The sequence below is a fragment of the Acomys minous genome (genome assembly GCF_964271855.1).
Source record: "Acomys minous genome assembly, chromosome: 7".
In the NCBI taxonomy this organism is placed as follows: Eukaryota; Metazoa; Chordata; class Mammalia; order Rodentia; family Muridae; genus Acomys; species Acomys minous.
Window position 1 is genome coordinate 35,843,862 of NC_140488.1, and position 21,219 is coordinate 35,865,080.

Genomic DNA, 21,219 nt, shown 5'->3' on the forward strand with positions numbered 1-21,219 from the left:
GTTGGCAAATCTTTCTCATTAAAAGTATGAAGAATCTGGAGGGTTGAGGATGGCTGAGAGTGCAAAGTGCTTCCTTTACAGCGGGGAAACCTGAGTTCATTACATTAAAAGAAAGGTTTTATGGACAGGCATGTTTAATCTCAGCACTGGAGTGAAAAAACACAGGAAGATAAAAGAGGTGCCTGGCCAGCCATTCTTACACAATCAGTGAACAACAGGTTTAGTCACAGATCCTGTCTCAGAAAGTAGAGGACAATAACTGAAGACACCAGATTTTGACCTAATTGTGTACAACTTGTACACACACAGAGAGAGGGAGGGAGGGAGAGAGAGAGAGAGAGAGAGAGAGAGAGAGAGAGAGAGAGAGAGAGAGAGAGAGAGAGAGAGGCAGGCAGACAGAGACAGAGACAGAGACAGAGACAGAGACAGAGACAGAGACAGAGACAGAGACAGAGACAGAGACAGAGAATGCATTACACTGTGGTCTTTGAAATCAGGCCATCTTGAGGGTCACATTTCCCTTCTTTGGCTCCAACGACCAGCAAGAAAACACACATCCTCTCCTTCAGTGTGACTGAGTGAAGAACATGGTAGTGGCAGAAAACAGTGGAACCCGGGCCCCATCCATAACACCCTAGAGAGAAGACAGAGAGGAGGACAAAGAAGTATGGGGGAGTCTGAGCCAAGGCTTCAGGAGGAACCTGGTGTGCTGTCTGTGTACTTAGGGTCCCTGCAGAGAGTGCTAGGCCGAGTGCCTAGCTAGCCAATACTCCATACAGGGCTGGTGAGGTTCCAGGGAAGCGCGCCCACAGGACTTCTGGGTCCTCTGGCTCAAGCCAAAGAGGGCTAGGCCTGAAGCTAACAGGATTCATAGAGCCAATCTAGACACCTGCACTGTCAAACAAGAAAGTAAACATTTATTTCAAGGGAGGGAAAGAAAACGCTCACCCTGGCCCCAAGTGAGGAGCTTTCACAGTGCCCATAGCATGCCCCACAGTCTCCTGGATGTTCCTCTTTGTGGGGTGCTGCCTGTCTCCTGTCTTGGGGAATTGCAGGGGTGATGGCTGAAAGGAGGGTGGTCCCTTCTAAGAAGTGGGACCAAGCGTAGGAGGGGCGCTGACAGTCCGAATCCTGGCTGCTGACCTCTTGCTGGCAGCCTTTAAGATGGTCTTGTCGAAGAGCTCTTTCTCGCGGTAGTGCACGGGTGGGCCACGCAGGTACTTCTCTTCTGCCTCCTTGTAGCTGAGCTCCTCCAGGGCAGCGATGGAGCAGATGATTGCTTCTGGAAGGAGAACCTCCATGGTAAAGCGCACTTTGTCTCCTCTTGTCAGGGAGAGTAGGGCCTCATCTGCTTCCTTGGCTAATTTTTGCAAATGGCTGGCCACAAGATACAACTGGTCATCATCCTCCAGGTAGGTCTCAATGCAGAAGACTTGCCTCTTAGATTTCCGGAGGTTGTCTAACCACTTGGACTGTGTTCTGCCCTTTACGATGTCCAGCAGGTGCTGGTCGGCCCCTTTCCTCTTGACAATGAAGTCTACCAGCTTTTTGTTGGCTTTGTCCCATGCAGCCCTCATGCGATCAGGCAGGAGTTTCTTGTGGGGCCCCTTCCCAGCCACGGCCATCTCCTCCTCCCAATCTTCTAAGTCAGCATAGCTCACCTTGGGGAAGTCAATGTGCAGGTCGCCTTCTTGGATGGCCCTCCTTAGCGGGTAGCTGGCTCGGGCAGTGTAGTAGTCCATAAAGGAGCCCAGGGAGGAGCCACAGGCCAGGTTCTCTCTGTAGTGGTTGATCACTGAGAAGCACCAGCTTATGCCATGGCCGTACACTCTGCTGGCTCTCCTCAAGAGCGATATCTTCTCCCCACAGTCCAGATGCTTCAGCTTGTGGAGAGGGACACGAATACCCCTGCGCTCAAGCTGCATGTTGCCCTCGATCAACAGCACCCTTGCTGTCTTGTCGTGTTGGCTGATGCTCTTGACCACCGCTGGCCAGAATGGAAGGTCCTGAAATTTGAACCAGACCAGCATTCCTCGTTCAATGGTATTCGGACCCTGGGCAGAAGAAGCCCCCTTGTTGGCTTGGCTGACTTCTTGAGTCGTGGCCCCTCTCCTCTGGGACTTGGTGCTAGCCGCCTTTGAGTGCACTTGAGGGTCCAGTTCCGGGACCCTGTACAGGGGCCACAGCATGTGTATCTTCCTTTTTGTGCTAACAAGACGGAGCAACCTCCTCAGCCTCGGGATAGGAGGCATGCAGGCTGCAGATGCCTCCTTTGCATCTGCCTTCAGGGTCCCTGGGCTGGGGTCCCCCTTGTCCTCTGGGTAGGTGGTCTTCCTCTGGGCTCCAATAGCCCGGATCTCTAGGCCTGCACACTGTGCTCTTGCTTGTGGCTTTGGGGCTTCGGGGGAGGTGGAGATGCGCCTCTTCTTCCTCCTTGGTATCCCAGAGGCAGCCTGCTGCTCATTTTTAGCCCAGGTGCCCTCCCTGGAGGCTGGGGCACTCTGAAGCTTGTGCTTGGATGTGCTCAGCTTTCTCTTCCCTGGATTACCAGCAGCTTTTCCTGCGGGTGCTGGGGACTTTGGCCACACTCTGTTCCCTCTTAGCACACCCCCTTGTTTTTCAAAGTGAGGGGGCCCAATAGCAGTGTGTGCCTGGGTTTTCCCCCCTTGCACATCAGGCACATTCTTTGAGGCCATCACCACAGGACCCCAGGCAAGGCGCCCCTGCTTCCCAGGACTCCTCTGGGAGAGCCCTTGGCCTTTCTGGCTGCATGCTTGGAGGCAAAGCTTCTTGGGTGGGCTGCAGCTGGAGCTGGCCTGCTCTTCGGGAACCTTTGTAGCCTCCACGCTGGTTCTTTGGCCACCTACCTTTCCTCCTGGAGACAAGTGCCCTCCCTTGGCCAGATCATACAGTACCACCTTGAGGACTCTCCTGTATCCCTTGGTCTGCCCTGGCAAGCCACTGCCCTGTGACTCCTTTTCTGCCAAGGATGCCATGGTTAAGATTTCGGACTTGCTTAGGGTCTTCGCCTCAGGACCCCAGGCAAGGTGCCCCTCCTTCCCAGGGATCCTCTGAGAGAGCCCTTGTCCTTTCTGGCTGCATGCTTGAAGGCAAAGCTTCTTGGGTGGGCTGCAGCTGGAGCTGACCTGCTCTTGAACAACCTTTGTAGCCTCTATGCTGGTTCTTTGGCCACCTGCCTCTCCTCCTGGAGACAAGTGCCCTCCCTTGGCCAGATCATACAGTACCACCTTGAGGACTCTCCTGTATCCCTTGGTCTGCCCAGGCAAGCCACTGCCCTGTGACTCCTTTTCTGCCAAGGATGCCATGGTTAAGATTTCGGACTTGCTTAGGGTCTTCGCCTCAGGACCCCAGGCAAGGTGCCCCTCCTTCCCAGGGATCCTCTGAGAGAGCCCTTGTCCTTTCTGGCTGCATGCTTGAAGGCAAAGCTTCTTGGGTGGGCTGCCGCTGGAGCTGACCTGCTCTTGAACAACCTTTGCAGCCTCTATGCTGGTTCTTTGGCCACCTGCCTCTCCTCCTGGAGACAAGTGCCCTCCCTTGGCCAGATCATACAGTACCACCTTGAGGACTCTCCTGTATCCCTTGGTCTGCCCTGGCAAGCCACTGCCCTGTGACTCCTTTTCTGCCAAGGATGCCATGGTTAAGATTTCAGACTTGCTTAGGGTCTTCGCCTCAGTGCTCCTCACTCTTTTCTTCTCACCCACCGGCAGGATTTGCACCTCCAAGAAGGGTACCCCTCTCCTCTTACTATGGGCTGAGGTCCTGGTTCTCAACAAGACCCTTGCAGGACACAGCTGACCCTGCTCAGAGCACATACTCTGCAGAGTCCATGGTGACTGGACTCTGGGGCTGTGCTGATCTGTGGTTGCTGCTGGTTCCTTGACTGCCTGCGGGTCTTCTGGCCTAGCTGCCCTGCCTGAGGTGCTGGCCTCCCTGCAGAGTCTTGTGGAAAAGCTTGAACTGACTTCTTCGCTCAGGGTGATGTGGCGGGCATGGGCATATCCTGGAGGGTGGGAGAGAGAAACAGAGCTGCATGAGGAAGGAAATAGCCTTTAGTGGACACGGGGGCATCAGCTCAGTGAGGTGAGGCAAGGGAAATCGAGGGAGCTCACAGAAGTCTGTTCTCCTGGAGCAGGAGAAGATAGGGAAGGCTCCCTAGCCTATTCACCAAGCACTCATGACCATTTTATTCCCCACCCTGAGGCTGGGGTGGTGCACTTCTTCCCAGAGAGCTGGGTGTCTTTACAAGGCTTGTGTATTTTCTTGCCCACCCATTCAGTACCTTGGGGCTCCCTGGGATGCCCTTGAGAGGGGTGGGGGTCGGAAAGGGGGAAGCCTCATTGGATTCCTTCCTAGAAAGATAGTCCTGCTCTGCCACTGACCCCCCCCACCCCATACTGGGAAACCTGTGGACACCTAGTGCACATGCCTTCCATACTTGTGGGATTCCTGGTTGAGCAGCAAGGAGGAGGAGAAAACTTCGTGGTAATTTGCATAACATGGCAAGTAAGGATGGCTGCTAACATAGCTCCTGGCCCCATCCCCTCTACCCCCTCCAATCTTTTGGTTCAGATCTGTGATTTCCAACACCATCCTGGACCAAGTGTCCACGGGGCACACATGGAGAGAGCTCCCAAGAGAAAGTACTCCATTGTGGAGAAATGGGCAGACTAGGCAGTGTCAGATGGAGTGAGTGTCTCTGTGGGAGCTGTGCACCCTCCTGCTGCAAATGTCTAGTCTGCAATAGACCCTGCACACCATATCTGCCTGTGATGGGCGGCACTGTTCCTCCAACTGATCCCAGACCAGAGAACTCTCTTGCCCACAACCTCTGTGCCCTAATTTTAACCCATATCATCTTAGACAGGTAGGAGATCAAAGCAGCTACTTGAGGACCTGAATGGTCACTTGCCCATCCATCCCTAGGTCCAGTAGTAGTCAATGCCATCTGTAGCTTAGCAATCCTGTTCATGTTCCTCCGTACTGTGCCTCTCAACATAGTTACTCCTCCTTGGGCTTTTCGGTGGAATATCATACCTTTCTTTGGCAACCCCTTCTGCCTCTGTGTGTGTGTGTGTGTGTGTGTGTGTGTGTGTGTGTGTGTGTGTGTGTGCACATTTCTGTTCACTTGTGCAAGTGCGTATGAGCTCAAGAGTAATTTTGCATTTATGTGTGCACGCGTGCCCTCCTGCATGTCAAGTTTATGGGGTGGTGGCTACTCTGTTCCTGACTGGGTCTGCCTTGAGCCTGCTGGGTTCCTATCAGCTCTGTGTATGTCATGCGTGCTTATGTGAAACTAATCCCAAATCTGTCTCATCCTCAGAAGAGGCCCTCTGTGCTCGCCTTGAAGGACTACAACAGAGTGGAAGAACTAGGGAAGGGCTCACATGGCACCTCTGCTCACTGTTCATTCAAGGATGCAAGTGATTTCCTGTCACTCCCTGGGCACCACAAGGCACAGTTGGGCAGAGCACTGTGGACTCAGGGGTCACGACATAGCGTCCAGAGGTCACTGTTCTTGGGAATTCCTGTTACCCTTCGTCCCTTCTGAGTGTGTGTGAGCACACCAAGCATGGGGACCGCAGTCCTTATCCTGGGACTTCCCAACATTACAGAAACATGAGAGGCAAATGATGTTCTCCTCAGTCCCTCCCTCAGTCCTTCCCTTCCCACCCTCTGTATCCATAAGCACCCGGTGGTACACTCTAGCTCCTTATTCATTATGGCAATGTGCAGGGTCCCTCCTGTTTTATTCCCACCCAAGGCTAAGTGACTTCAAACCCCATTTCACAATGCCTAAAGTGGATATCTGCATAAAGGGGTCTAGGTGTGTCTCAGGCCACATCTGTTGGATGATGCAATATTCAATGTGTATGGCGGCAGTATGGGGCTCAACGTAGAGATCAGCCAGCATTAACCTTTCTTCTGATGAGGCTGTGTGATCCTTACAGGGCTGGCTTGCTCTAATTTGGCCCCCTTGGAGTCCTGGGCCTTGTCACGCAGGCGTCTCCTGAGGACAGAGAGGAAAACACAAGCCCCTCAATTACTGTAGGCTGCCTTCGGCTGGACCTTCATAGCACAGATTGTTCTCCACCAAGGCCGATTGAGCACCATCCAGTCCATCCATGCCCGCCCTACGCCCACCCGGGCACCATGCATCGGGTATGTGAGAGCTCAGCCCTCACAGGGTACCCATAGAAACCAAGGATGCCTGAGTTACACTTATAGAATGCACCCTTCCTACCCCTCCCAGGCCTGAGCTTGCTTCTGCTTCCCTCAAGCAGGGCGTTCTGGGCCCCACATACTTCAGTCAGAAAGCGTACCCAGGAGTAACAACTGTGTGTTCAAGACCACAAACCAGGGCATCCGTGCAACATTTGTAAACCAGTTGTAAACAGTCATAACCAGACAGAACCAGTCATATCAGGCCACGCTCTCCCCAGAGTGCATGCCCTCCCTGAGTGCCTATTGCTCCAGGGCGTCTGAAACCTCCTTAAGTTTCCTAGAGGCCACTTGAATCACACAAATATTGCCACCTGCCTCTACCTCCTAAGCCATCGCCCATGGTGCACTACTTTCAAAGGTTTGCTGAAATTTCCGTGATAGTCACCTTCCCCGCGAAAGCAGCACTATCTTCTACAGAGGCACACGGAGAAGTGTGGGAGATGGAACCCTGAAATCTCTGTCTCCACGACTGCTTTACCCCCAATTCTAAAGGCCCTCTATCAAGAACTTGCACACAATTGCTGCCTGTGAAGGCTATTCGCGTTTTCTCCAGATGGGAACAGCGGCTTCCCTCCCTGTTGTAAGACAGACACGGGAGGGACAGTCTGATGAGAGGGAACAAGAAGGGTACCGTGTACATTGCTCACACACAGAGGCAGAGATACACGGAGAGATCCCGATGAGCTGGAAGGTCACAGAGAAACCCCGGCTGCACACCCTGTAATGCCCAGCTGGTGCTTAACCCAACGCTGAGCAGGGTGAAGGCTCAGTCAGAGACACAAAGTAATGCCTGTTGTGGGGACTCAGTCTGGCCCTTCCTCAGGAGTCCATACCACACTGTTTTTTGTTTTGATCTCAGTCTGCCTAACTGTGATTAGTGGCCAATTTACAGGCAGCTGTCTTTTGGGGGCACTTCTTACTTCCTGTGTCAGGTATCCAATGCAAGAGAGTAACACCACTTGGCATCCACAGTCCTCCAAGGGAAATTCGGGTCAGCACCTGCCTCCCACTCCTACCCTCCTCACCCTCTGTCCCAAGCCTACCCAAGCCCACCACCCCCGTTCACCTCCTCCTTAAATGCCCTCCAGCTTCTCTCTCAGACCACACAAGCCACAGCTATGTAGGGGAAGGTGCTGTCAAGAGCACATGCGACAATCATCGCCAAACAGAGACAAGGCATCCATTTACATGTGTTGGGGAATTATGCTTTCAGGGCCTGAAATGATGAAGCTGACACCAAAGAGATGTCACCTGAGGACAAAGAGGCAGGGCTGGGTGAGCAGCTAGTCCTTGGGGCTTCGCTTCAGACAGTAGTAGTGAGAACCTTTCCTGTCCCTTGGAAGAGCACACATGCTCCCAGGTCACACTCACAGGCTCAGCTCACACAGGCACTCAGGTTGGCTGCAGGCACCGAACTATGTGCTTTGTGTGTCTGCCTAGTGATTCCACCTCTCCAGTCTGTGAGTATCCTTTGCAAATGTATCTGTAGCCAGGAAAGAATGGCTTGTCCTCCATTTTCCTTGCAACCACTGTGTCATGGTTGTTGGGGGGTGGAGAAGAGATTTCTCTCCTAGTAGCCAGTTCTCTGTGGAAATCAGGAATTACAAATCCACCCACAGGGCTAACTGTTCACTTACATCTCTGTCACCTAGTTCCCCCACCGCCCCAAGCAGACACAGGCAGGAAAGGAAGTCAGCGTGCATGTGCCCAGACTACAGAAGGTGATGCTGCCATTCCAGGGTGCAGGGCCTTTGACCACAGAGGGTCTGGGACAAGGCAAGACAAGGCATGATGGGTTCCCCTCTGCCTCCTATAAGGTCAGGGGCCATCTCTGAGAAGAACACCTTTTCACCTTCCAGAATTCAGAAGGCATGCATGCTGTTTCTCCAGATGCTTGGCAGAAAATGTGGAGGAGCATGAACCTGCACAGGATAGAAAGCAGCTCAGGGATTCAGGTGGCGGCAGCATCAAAAGATGCATCATGAATCTCAAATAGGAACGAGGCAGATCAAACTGCAAATGGCAGGACCCTCAGCAAGCAGTAGGAAAATGTCCTACTACCCCTCTCAAGGGGGCAGCCAGTGTGCTTGATAGTGGTGACTCGCAGCGATCAGTAGGGAAATGGGCTTCTACCTCTAGCTGGGGCAGCCCATGCATTTATCAATGGTGACTCACGACAAGCAGTAAGGAAATGGGTTATTACTCCTTACAAGGTACAGCAAATGTCCTTCCCAGTGGTGACTCCCTGTGGCAAGCAGTAAGGAAACGGTCTACTACCTCTTGCCAGGAGCAGCCAATATACTTGCCAATGGTGATTTGTGTCAAACAATAGGGGAATCAGTTACTACTCCTTGAAAGAGACATCAGGTATCCTTCCCAAGGGCACTCGCGACAAGCTGTAGGGAAATGTGCTACTACCACTCACCAAGTGTCTTGAGGCAAGTACTTGGGAAATGGGCTTCTACTCCTGTCAAGGGGCAGCCAATGGACCTGTCAATGGTGACTCACAACACACAGTAGGGATATGGGTTACTACCCCTTGCAAGGTACAGCAGCGTCCTTCCCAGTGTTCATTCGCGACAAGCAGTAGGGAAATGGGCTACTACCCCTGGCAAGGGGCAGCCAATCAATGGGCTTAGCTAGGGGAACTGGTGTCAAGCAGTAGGGAAACGGGCTACCACCCCTGGCAAGGGGCAGTGAATGTGCTTGTCAAGCGGGACTTGTGGCAAGCAGTAGGGAAACGGGTTGTTAGCCCTTGCAAGGTACAGCAAACATCCTTCCCAAGGGCGACTCAAGCCAAGCAGTATGGAAATTGGCTACTGCCCCTCTCCAGGGGCAGCCTGCTTGGGAATGGTGACTGGCACAAGCAGTAGGGAAATGTGCTACGACCCCTTACAAGGTACAGCAATGTCTTTCCCAGTGGTAACTCAGGGCAAGCAGTAGGGAAACAGGCTACTACCCCTCATAAGGGGCTGCAAATGTGCTTACCAATGGTGACTCAGGGTAAGCCGTAGGGAAATGAGCTACTCCCCACCGTCGCAAGGGGCCCCCAATGTACTTGCCGATGGTGCCTCACAGCAAGCAGTAGAGTAAAGGGCTATGACCCATCTCAAGGACCCCCCCCCCCATGTACTTGCCAATGGTGGCTGACAGCAAGCAGTAGGGAAAAGGGCAACTACCCCTCCCTAGGGGGCCCCCAATGTACTTGCCAATGGGGACTTCCGGAAAGCAGGAGGGAAACGGGAGGGGGAGCCAATGTGCTTACCAATGGTGACTTCGGGGAAGCAGCAGTAAAGCTGTAGTCGCTGAGAAGGGTTCTCCTTTCTGAGATTTGCGGACGCGTCCGGAGGGCGAATCGCACAGAATCGGAGTGATGGTTGGCCTCCGAACCAAGCAAAGCTCGAGCATGGAAGTTGGAATGGTTGTCCTCACACCTGCACGGGCCACTCCTGAGCTTCCTCGCCTGGCGGTTCTCTATGCAGTAGCCTGGGGCACCAGAGCTTTCTGAGTGGGGAGGGATCCTGAGCACCGGCTTCCTTAGGGTCAAGAGTGGGAGGTAGTCTGGTGCCCATGCTCAGAGGTAGTGACAAGGGATTGTTGAAGGAACAACATGACCGGAAACGGCAGGGGCGCGCGCTTAGGAGACTGTGCTCTCAGGTCCTTCTTGCCCCAGGTCAGGACCCGCTGTCTGGAGGCCAGCATCTGTGTTGCAGTGATGGCTGTTGGAGCCTCTTAAGGGAACCAATGAGGCTGACTCAGCTCTATGCTTCTCCGAGACTGGTGGTCAGACAATCCTTGCTTATTGTGCTAGGGAGAGAATAAGTGATAGTGTTTGAAGAGAGCATAGAATGCATGACATTGATATTACATGGATTATTCTGTCTTTTACAGATGACCTAGAATTTGCTTTGTAAATTTGTGACAACTTCTCTGAATGGCTTTCATCTTCCCGTATGCTGAAGGGCATCTCTAGATTATTTAATAGTACTTACTGCAAAGCTATCATTGTGTAAATACTTATCAGAGAATAAGAACAAAACAATTATCTGTTTACAGTACAGATTCAAGTCGTTTTTCAAATACTTTTTTCTGAGTTTGGTTAACTCCTCAGTTTAGCACACAGACATGGATTCCTGAATGTAGCCCCCGTGGCCTTGAACAATGGCTTTGTCTGTCATTATAACATTTACATATTTGGATGCTTTTGGACGGTCATGCAATTCTCCTGAAACCACAATATGCCTAATGGCTCCTACTAGTGGCTCTGCATGGGCCAGTTACTTTCATTCCAATGACCCAGATGTAGCATAGTCACACAGAATGAATTTTGAAACCCTTAGTCAAGTTGATTCTTTGAACGAGCATGTTTATATAGCAGTAGATACACCAAGAAAGTGTAAAAGTGAGGATGTGGATGAAGATGTTATTTTACTGACAGAAAAAAACGGTTTGTTTCTTGCACACTTTGCCAGTTTTCTTTTAGCTGTTTTTGTTCTTACTGGATTAACGCTGTTTGTTTGTTTGTTTTGGTGCTATATTTGGTTTCTGTTGAGGATTTCTGTTTGCTTTGGCTACATAGGCAACACAATAAACCTTGCATCACTCAGAAGCATAGGGGCACTATGTTTTCATTTAATTATTTTCCTGTGCCTTAGTGCTTTGCCACATGCTCTTTGTCTTTGGAGTTTCTGAATTCTTCATCACCCCTTCTCTTAGTTTAACCCCAACTTATTCCAGTAATTTACATTTTAAAGGTATCTATCTCCAGGAAACCAATTCCTTCCCTACAATCTGGGATACATGATCTTCTTGGCTAATGGTATAGCTCACTATATTCATCCTCATGCTAACACACGTCATAATTTCCATACACCATTTGGCTCAGTAATCTGAATTTTCTACCCGCCTGTAAGATCCTTGAAGAACATTGGATTTACATACCAGAATAATTCTGCTAGGTGTGAGGAACTTACTTCAGGGCAAAATGGACAGGGAATCATGAATATAAATTCAGATAATATACACCTTTTGAGAGTTAGCTTGGCAATTCTAATGTCATCACAAAATAGCTTTCTCAATTGCAGTTACAGCGAATATGTTTACTTCAGACAATCTTTCATAGGCAAGTTGAGTAGTAGTTTATACATACAAAATTACTGCTTTAAACATGATAACATTTAAAAGAAATTTCAAATTCTCACTTTAACATTAAATGTCTGAAGATATTTATTTGATTTGTGATTGGCTAAGGTATCTGTGAATTATTCTACATACTTGGGGATTCTTCCTAAATAATGTCTACATTATAAAGTTGTTCAAATATAATAACTTTATTGCATAGTGAATTTAATAATGAAAACAAATGAATAGTGTATTTTAGGTCCTTGTATTTTTGAAATCATAACTGTGATATGCTATGAAAATGTTCTTCTCTGGCCATATATATTTGGAATTATAAATGTCTCTTGCATTTGGATATTAATTTCTTTCTCTAAACATCAAGGCATTTGTTTTAATTTCATTGAATGCATTCTTAGTGTCTTTAGTTTTTAACCTCAGCTTCTTCTTTAAACTCATGGATATGTTAGGGTTTGTTTATTTTAATTTTTATTATACTGTATTCCAGAGCTCCTGGACATTACTTTCATGCTTGTTTTTGTTTTGTTGTTTTGTTTTATTAAACCTTTAATTCATCCTGAGAGTCTATCTTCTGCTTGGTTGAGTCAATTTGTGATCTTCAACATTTTTGTTTTGTTGCATTTTATTGTTCAAAGTCTCAGTTGACATTGATATTGTTGATTTTCTTATACATTTTTGCTTATTTTTTAATTCATTATGACTGAGTTTCCTTAAGAGGACATGGTTCTTTCTGGTCTTTGTTTCATGCTTATCAGATAACTTTGGAAAAGGTTATCTGGAATTTGACCCACTTCAGTATGTTTGGGTTCAGTAATTGAGGAGTTATTGTTTGTGAGAGTCATGTTAGTTTATATTTTCATGTTTCTTGTGTTTCTGTGTTGTGGTTTATTCATCTGTTGACTTGCATGCCTCTTATTATTTTGTGTGTATTTAGAGGGAAATATTTTTCTAGCACAGCCCATTCTTGAATGGTACTATTTCAGTACCACCCAGTGAGGAGAAAACAAACTTCTATAACAAGATATTAAACCACGTACAATATGGATATACATTTAAAATAGATTGAAACTTTGTTCTACTTCATAGACTCTAAAATAAGCTGGGAGACGGGCCTCTGGGTAGGCATATGTGAGAGCTGACTGGAAGTGGAGCAAAGATACAAGTTATCAAAACAATGCACAATCCCCAGTGATGTATTTCTTCCTTCAAGGCTGTATGTTCTAAAAGTTCCATAATGTGTCCAAAGAGCACCACCAACTGTTGAAATACCACAGTCTGTGGGGGGCATTTCTCATTAAAAGGCACACTGTACAACTGGAAGTTTAGGTCTTCATGCAGATCAGATTCTATTCTCCTTATCAGAAGGGTCCTTTACTGCCCCCACTGAATATGTAACCCAAACATCATTTAGGAACCAGATCAGTGATTCCCCAAACACTTCTTTCAACTCTCAGTTCCAAAAAGGAGATGGATACCAAAAAGACCAAGAAAATCTGTAGCCTTTATCCAAGAAAGAAATTGCTGTTGGTTTCCCTGTCCACTGTGTACATTCCTTGTGCCTCTGTCAGTTTTGTCTATAAAGCTAAAGTAAAGGAGGACTCCTGTGAAGAGGAGAAGTAATGGTGGAAGGGAAATAGAGGGTGAATATGATCACAGTTGGTTATGCAATTGAATGATAATATCAACAATAGATCGATGAATATGAATATTGTAATGGAAATTCATTTTTGTACAAGAGAAAGTTGTGAAAATATTTAAAGCAAATATAATATTTTTAAAGTTATTTTGAATATCCAATGGGATCTAGATGATTTCTAACACATAAAGGACATGTGATGAAGGCCTTCTGTCTGTAGATGAATGGAAACAATTCAGACTTCAAAGAGAAAAGAATCAGTTTTGGCTCACCATATACACTAATTAATATTATTTGGTGAGTTAATTCACTAATTAAAAATAATAAACAAGTATTCACTAAATAATAGAACATAAATATTAACATGCATCTTCTGTCTTAGAGAGTTTCACTTAGAGTGAAGTTAAAGCATCTTCTTGCCACAACTGTGTAAGAGTTGAGGGGTCTGTGTGCATCTAGCCTGCACCTGACAAAGGCACTCTTGTAGTCACTGTACATTCCAATCAATACACTCGATGGCTGATACATGCTAACTCACAAGCTGTTTTAGATTTTAAAAACTCTACATTTTTGGCAATATTGTTATTTTTAAATGTCAAGAATTAGATGTCTGCTGTTGAGAACTATTGTACCGCTGCCAGTGACTGCCTATATCAGGGTTTAAAGCAGGAGCATGGATTTGAAGGCATCAAAACTGTTTAATTCTCAAAAATGCATAGTTTTTTTTTCTGGAGTCTCTATACACTAAACTTCTAGGCAATTTTTACCTCTTAGTCACCAACTTCCCCTTTGAAGAAGTATCGATAGCTGTAGTAATGACTAACTGGCCTTCTTAAGATGAATGGGACAATCAGATATGGAGTTGTGGTAGCCTTCCAGTGGGCCTATTTTAAGAATCACTAGAGTGCATGGGTAGACTAATTTGTGTATTAGCCAGCAGGAGGGAGAAAAGTAAGCCCGTGATGAGTGTCTGTAAATAAATGTGAAGGAGAAGTCAAAGCAAGAGTTATTAATATTTCAAGCTCCTACTAAGAATCAGGAGAAGCCATAGCAAAAGACGTTTTCTTCTTACATATTCGAATAAAAGTGTTGTAGAGCCTCTTGATAGTCTCAGAAAAGCATCCTTCACTTGGATACTGTTTTTTTTGTGTGTGTGTGCTTTGGGTTTTTGGCCTCTAAGAGTGGATTTGAATGTTATGAGCCCAGGACCTGCTCTTAGGAAATTAGCTGCTGGTGTAGTTAGAATCACAATGTGAGGTTCATTCCAGATAGTCTTTAGAGTGGAGGAGAGAGAAGAAATTCAATCGTCATTGAGTTTTCAGGTTAAAGCAACAATGGGCCCATGTCTTTCAGCTCCAGTAGGCACTGTGGTATTGAATTGAGCCATTGTCATAAGTCGTATATTGTAGCAGCATTTTCCTTATCAAGAAAAAAATCATTAGTGAGAAATACTTGTCTCTGTGATTTCTCGTATAGATCTAAGTCTAAAGTCTAGGGGATGGATTGGTAAACAAACATACCAATCATTTTAATCTTTGGTTATACACTCCTGGGAAGTGCTTATGAACAAGCACATTATAAAAATAATCCCTTTTAATTTCCTTCAAAGGCTAGTTGAGGATCTTATCTTTAGGGTCACTTGGTCTTAGAAGAAACCTCTGGGTCCTCTACACACCCTTTTACCAATTGTTCCATCTTTCAAAAATAAGTAAATGGAGTTGCTTGACTGTGGCTCTGCTTGGAAGCATTGAAGAATTTTTTTCCCCCTCTGCGTTAACCCTCTTCTTTGTATACTTGATACTAGTAAAAATTTACCAGTTAGAATTTTGACTCTTCATGGTCATCTCGAATAAGAGAACAGGGGACTTGCCAAAGCTGAAGGACATTTTGAGTGATGTCCCACAGTTCCCTGGAACCTATTTGGCTTTGGAGGATGGGGAACAAAATATTGTCTCTCTATTTCTCTTTGACTTACATTAGTATAGGCCTTCCAATACAGTTGATGGACACACATTGCTTAATATTTGGATAACACTTTGGCAAAAACTAAAAACTTTTAAATAAACCTTGATTATACATAATTTTATTGTCAGCCAGTTCTAGTGTTACAAAGGGCAGATCAGTAACTCCACTGATAGAATTAGAGGTTTGATAGGAATATATTGACCTTTGACCTTAAAATTTTTAACACATACATATGTCTAAGTTTCATAGCTTATATATGTTACATAGAATCCTCAGAACTTTGTGACTTGCTTAGTTCTTCCTACTTTTTTCACCAATTTGGAAAACCATCTATCTTAATCTTCATTCACAGATCCCTTTTTTGCTAAAAAACATTTTTTATTTTTATATTTTTCTAAAATTTCCTTTTTCTACTACCTGGTTACCTTTAACTTTATTTTTCATATCATGAGACACAGAAACAAAAAAGTGCTATCTGTTGTGAGAATTTTCTCGCTGAGGAGACTAAACAATGGGAAGCCTCTTTTTTAAAAAATTAATTTATTTATTATGCATACAGTACTCTGCCTGCATGTACACCTACAGGCCAGAAGAGGGCACCAGATCTCATTATAGATGGTTGTGAGCCACCATATGGTTGCTGGTAATTGAACTCAGGGCTGGAGAGATGTCTCAGAGGTTAAGAGCACTGTCAGCTCTTCCAGAGGGAAGCCTCTTCTTAACTGGCGGAATGTGCTACTTCTTGGGGAGAGTGTCTCAGAATACATAAGGTGGAGAAAATGAGCTCAGTGCTAACTTCTATTCTCTTATTTTGTTCCTGACTGTGAATGCAGTTTGACAAGATGCTTCAAACTCCAGATTCCTCTATTTCCCCTACCTGGTGGACTGCATCCATGAAATTTGAGCTAGAATAAGCTATTTCTCTTTTAAACTGCTTTTATCCATGTAGTCTGTCACAGTAAAAGAAATCAAGATAGAACTTAGTAAGACATCACCACTGTGTGTAAGACAAAAAATATCGAAATTAGTGGCAAATGTGTTATGAAGTTAAATATTATTTAAGTAGAGAAATAGCACATGAATGACATAAATGAAGGTGAAAGAGTAAGTGAAAGAAAGAAACAGAAGTCTCCTTGACCAACAACTCATAAAATCATCTCACACTGGGAACTGGGAATTTTGTTTCCTTTTTCCCTAATTTTTTATTATATTTCATTTTTATATATACATTTTTATTATTACACATAAAATAAACTACATACAGTGGGAAGAGCCACAAAACAATCAGGAATTATATAAGTGTTACATTCATAGTGTTTTGGCTATTTGCATTTGACAGCTTTAAAGAAAATATCTTTCCTATCTCGGTGAGTCTGAAATTCTGAATGTAAATCATTATCTATCACTTCTCATCTCTACTAATTTAAAACATATATCTGGACCTAAAAATATTTCAACCCCCAAACAAGTAAGCATAATTGCAAGACTGAAATATGTGGTCTTCAACCCTATCAGAGACTTGAGAAGGAATAAAATGAGTTACATGAGTACAGAGGGGGTGCAGGTTAGTAGCTTCCCAAAGGAGAAAATGACAGAGATGGTTTGCTCTATAATGTTGGAGCATCATCTTCAGCCTTCTGGCCCAATATATCTCACAGACATATTTGTGAGGCAGGAACTATTGAGGGCTTGCTTATCCTGTCTTGTCAGATTTTTTTTCTTTTTGAGAAACAAAGATTATCTGTCCATACATGATGATATTCTCTCTCTCTCTCTCTCTCTCTCTCTCTCTCTCTCTCTCTCTCTCTCTCTCTCCCTCTCTCTCACACACACACACACACATTGTTTTTATTTTATTCTTTAATTATGCATATGAGTTTATATCTCCTTTGGCACTTCTGTCCCTCAATGTCTATCCTACTTGAACCTTTCTACTCCCATGTTCCTCATCTCTCATCTCTGCATTCATATAATCTATAGTCTAATAGTCCCCCAAACTTAAGACATCTTGACAATGATCTATTTCTAGTTTCCTGTTGTACAATAAACTCATAAAACTAAGATTTGAAACTAGGAGCAACATATGAGAGAGCACATGTAACATTTGCCTCTGGACAATGAGTTAATTTACCCAGTATAATTTTTCTAGTTTCAACAATTTCACGTGCATCGTTTATACTTACAGTTTTATTTACAGCTGAATTGAATCTTCTTGTGTACACCCACCACATTCTCATTGTGCATTTATCTGTTGGTAGACTTCTCTGCTTATTCCAGTTTCTAGCTATTGTGACTAAAGCATTAATGAGCATAGATTAAGTATCTCTAGAGTCTCTAGAGTAGGATACCTTTTTCTTTAATTATAAACCCGAGATAGTATATCAGGGTCATATGATACTTATACTTCAAGCTTTCAAATATATATGGGTGTTTTGCCTGATTATATATGTGTGCCTGGTGCCAACAGAGGCCAGAAGAGGGCATCAGGTCCCCTGAAACTGGAGTTACCAATGATTGTGAACCACCATGTTGGTTCTGGGAATCAAATCTGTATTCTCTTAGTCACCGAACCATCTCTCCAGCACCCCCCACCCCCCAAATTGACTTTTTTGAACAACCTCCACATTGAGTCCCATAATAACTGCATAAGTCTATATTCCTACTAACAGTGAATAATGGCTTCACTATTGATGCTTTTTCTAAATTGGCATGGCAACAAATTGAAGTATAAATATTTTTTGATACCCAAAAATAAATGCTAGTCTTATAATAGAAGAAACTTCTCTTTGTTGTTAACAGTAATGAATGTCCATGGTTCCACAAAATGCTTAGAATAAGTGACAATTATGTTCTTAGTCCTAAATAGGACATTTATCCCACCCCTCAAAGGCTTTAGGAACACTGGGCAAGAGGAAACAGAAAGGTTGTTTGAGCTGAAAGACAGGAAGAATGAGAGTTAGATGCTACCTTCAGGGTAGGACATAGCCACTGCAAACATGATTTAGAAGTAAGGTAACTGGACCTGCACAAAACTGGACCAATTATTAGTTGGACAGGGCTTTATGTAGCCCTTCCTGCTGAACTTTTGGCAATTTCTGGATTCTGGGGGAAGGACAATCATTGCCTTCAGTTCTGTGCCCAACAATGAGCCCACAAGGTTCCAATGAATAGTTCTAACCTGTGGCCGCACAGATGGTCCTGGTTAAAATCAATGGGTCATGAAACAAATAAAAAGACAAATCTTAAAGGGATCTGTAGCGAAGGACGAGAAGATGATGAGATGAAAAGGATATAAGAGATGGTGAAGGGTGAAAGTAAACACTGTGTTCATAGATGAAGTTAACAGAGAACAATTTTAATCAACATATTATCTAATGGCAAACATACCCCATTGACTGCCTGTCTCAGTGTCCTCTTAAACTAGAGAATAATTAATAAGCAAGAACTGAACACAAATAACCTTTAATATCTTCTGTATCAGAATTAAAAAAAAAACCAAAATACTTTAAATTTTCTTACTGTGAGTTTAAGCTAGAAGGGGAGAAATAGAATTGAATTTACCTTCCAGTATTCCAATAATAAATATTGAAGTTGTTGTATTATAATCATGTGAATATATATATATATATATATATATATATATATATCTCAATTAAACATATGTAAATGTTAGTAAGAAGAATGAGGACTACTAGGCTTTTATGAAAACCAATATTTCTGTTACTCAAAACATAGTTGTGTTACATGCGGTTTCCCTGTAAGTGAAAGATAAGTTGGTTCTTTGTGTAGCAGCAGTAGAGTATGAGGTAGAGCTAATACAGGTGGAATGTCACAGTATAAATCCTGGGATACGGTTCAAGCATGGTAGTTTAAGACAGCATAAAGAATGTTCTGCCTAAATGTCCTTGTTTCTGCCACAGACAGAATTCTGCCTAAAAATGGGTAAGCTTAGATGCAGGCGGAGTTGATGGTCGAACTCTGGCAAGACAGGGTAAGCAAGTCCTCACTAGTTTCTGGCTCACAAATATGTATGTCAGATATACTGGGCCAGCAGGCCGAAGATGAGGCTGCAACCTTATAGAGAGTGTTGGGTGACTATTCAGGCAGTAAACTGCCTCAGTCATTTTTTTTTCATTTTGGAAGCTGCCAACCTGCACTATCGGTTCACTCAGGCAATGTAGTTTTATTCCTTCTCAAGTCTCTGAGGGAGGGTTGAAGACCAGATAGTTTAGTTTTACAGTCAAGTTTAGTTGGTTAGGGGATAAGATCTTTTTTTTTAGGCAAGGTTTCTCTGTGTAGCCTTGGCTGTCTTGGACTCACTTTGTAGACCAGGCTGGCCTCGAACTCACAGCGATCTGCCTGCCTCTGCCTCCCGAGTGCTGGGATTAAAGGCATGTGCCACCACCGCCCTGCTAGGGGATAAGATCCTTTTAGATCAAGATAAAAGATTTAAGTTAATAGAAATGAAATATGATAGATGTTGAATTTTATTCAGAAATTTAGACCCCAAAAGATAGGAAATAGGTTTATTTCAAGTTTGACAAATACAAATATCCAAATCACCATGTATGTACCATTTATATCACTCATGATTGTCTCATGGTTCTCCCTGCTGTATGTAGTTTGTTTTATTCATGTGGAATAAAATGAATATATATGCTAAAAAGGAGAAGTAGAAGTTAAATAAACTCTAAATACATGCAAAAAATAAAGTTGAAGGTGGTAGCAAAAGAAAAAAAAAAAGAAGAGGAATGTCCTGCCCAAGAAATGACTCCCTGGGTTGTAATGAGAAAGAATAATACAGAAGGAGGTGGAAGAGTGGCAATGACAGACAGTCCTGCTTATTTAGTGCTGATAACTTCTCTTACTTTATGCACTATAGGTCTTATGACCTGAAATCAAATCATTATCGTTTCTATGGTAGCTCAAATATATCAAAGATTAAAGAGGTCATAGTTGTTGCCCCACCCAGCACCATCTCCATGTCAGAGTGAAAGACCTCATGTCCACAGATACTGGCAGTTAACTAACTAGCTCACAGCTTCCAGCTTCCACTTGAGCTCTATTTTGAGAGCTGGCCTTGAACAAATGACTGATAAGTATGAACACATTAATGGTCTGACTCTTTGTCACATTTTGTAATAACTTGGAAGAGCATTCAAGCTCTACAACTCCGCATCAGATGAATGTGGCGCTTTTGTGAACGCGCCACAGTTCAACTTCTTCAGTGTCCAATCGTTTCTACCTGACTCTACCCTCTCATATGTTCATCCTCTTCCTAATTAGATTTCCCAAAATTATACTGCTATCTTAAAATTCATTTCCCAACCTGTACAACTTAGAACTTTTTTTTTTACTGTTTCTTTTTTTTTTCTGGAAATGAATTTCAGGTGTTAAATATCTTCCTCTGGGTGATTATATTTTGACATGAAATCCATTGGCTTCTCTCTTGGGAACACCCACTGTAGAACCTAAAATATCTTATCACGATGTGGAATAATTTTATATGAACACATGTGATGACCTTAGCAAAATTGCTGTAAATGGAAATCTCTGAAAAAGCTGCCCTTATTAGTTCCCAGGCATAAGTAGTTCCTCCTTTCTATAGCAATAGATATGACTTCTTTTGTTATTCTCATGTCCTTTGAGTCTTTCCTTTTACTTTTTCAAATGCATGCCATGATAATGACCATAACTGCATGCAAAGAACAGTATTAAACTGATGCAAAATGTGAAGGTGAATAAGTAGTTGTCAGCACTTGAATCTTCTTTGATCACCTGTCTCAATTATTTCTCAACCATCCCTCCCATTTCCCACCTGTTTTTTCTTTACAAGCATTTACTTGACTAGCATCTTTTAAAGCTTGCACTACCATAGTAGCTCTAAGAATGGCAGCATTAGGAGAAGTATGAGGAAATGAAGAAATGAAGAGAAAATGAAATAAGCTTTCAAGCAATTGCAATCTAGAAGCTACACACCAATTTAATAAAGCATGAAGCTATAGAGCCAAAATCTGTGTATGTAATTCCTTCACCATGTTGGTGTACAGTGGGGATTCTGACATTGTAAGAAAGAATCAATGTTAATTAGAGAACCTGTGTAATTATTCTGTGTGTGGTAATAAAAGATAACTAAAAGATACTCCAGAATTTCTCCTATAGGGATCTGTGGTAACATAGTTATTTCTAATTTTTATTTTTAAAAGGCATGAAGATCAATTTTGTCAAGCACGTTA

The 21,219-nt window shown here is 44.2% G+C and overlaps 1 protein-coding gene across 1 annotated transcript; it reads right to left on the reverse strand.

Moving 5' to 3' along the window:
• Window positions 1-984: 984 nt before the first annotated feature.
• On the reverse strand, window positions 985-3,796 carry LOC311602567 (uncharacterized protein). Its single transcript, XM_084790823.1, has one exon. The coding sequence runs from the start codon at window positions 3,654-3,656 to the stop codon at window positions 1,086-1,088; it is 2,571 nt and encodes an 856-aa protein (XP_084646949.1). The 5' UTR covers window positions 3,657-3,796; the 3' UTR covers window positions 985-1,085.
• Window positions 3,797-21,219: the final 17,423 nt, after the last annotated feature.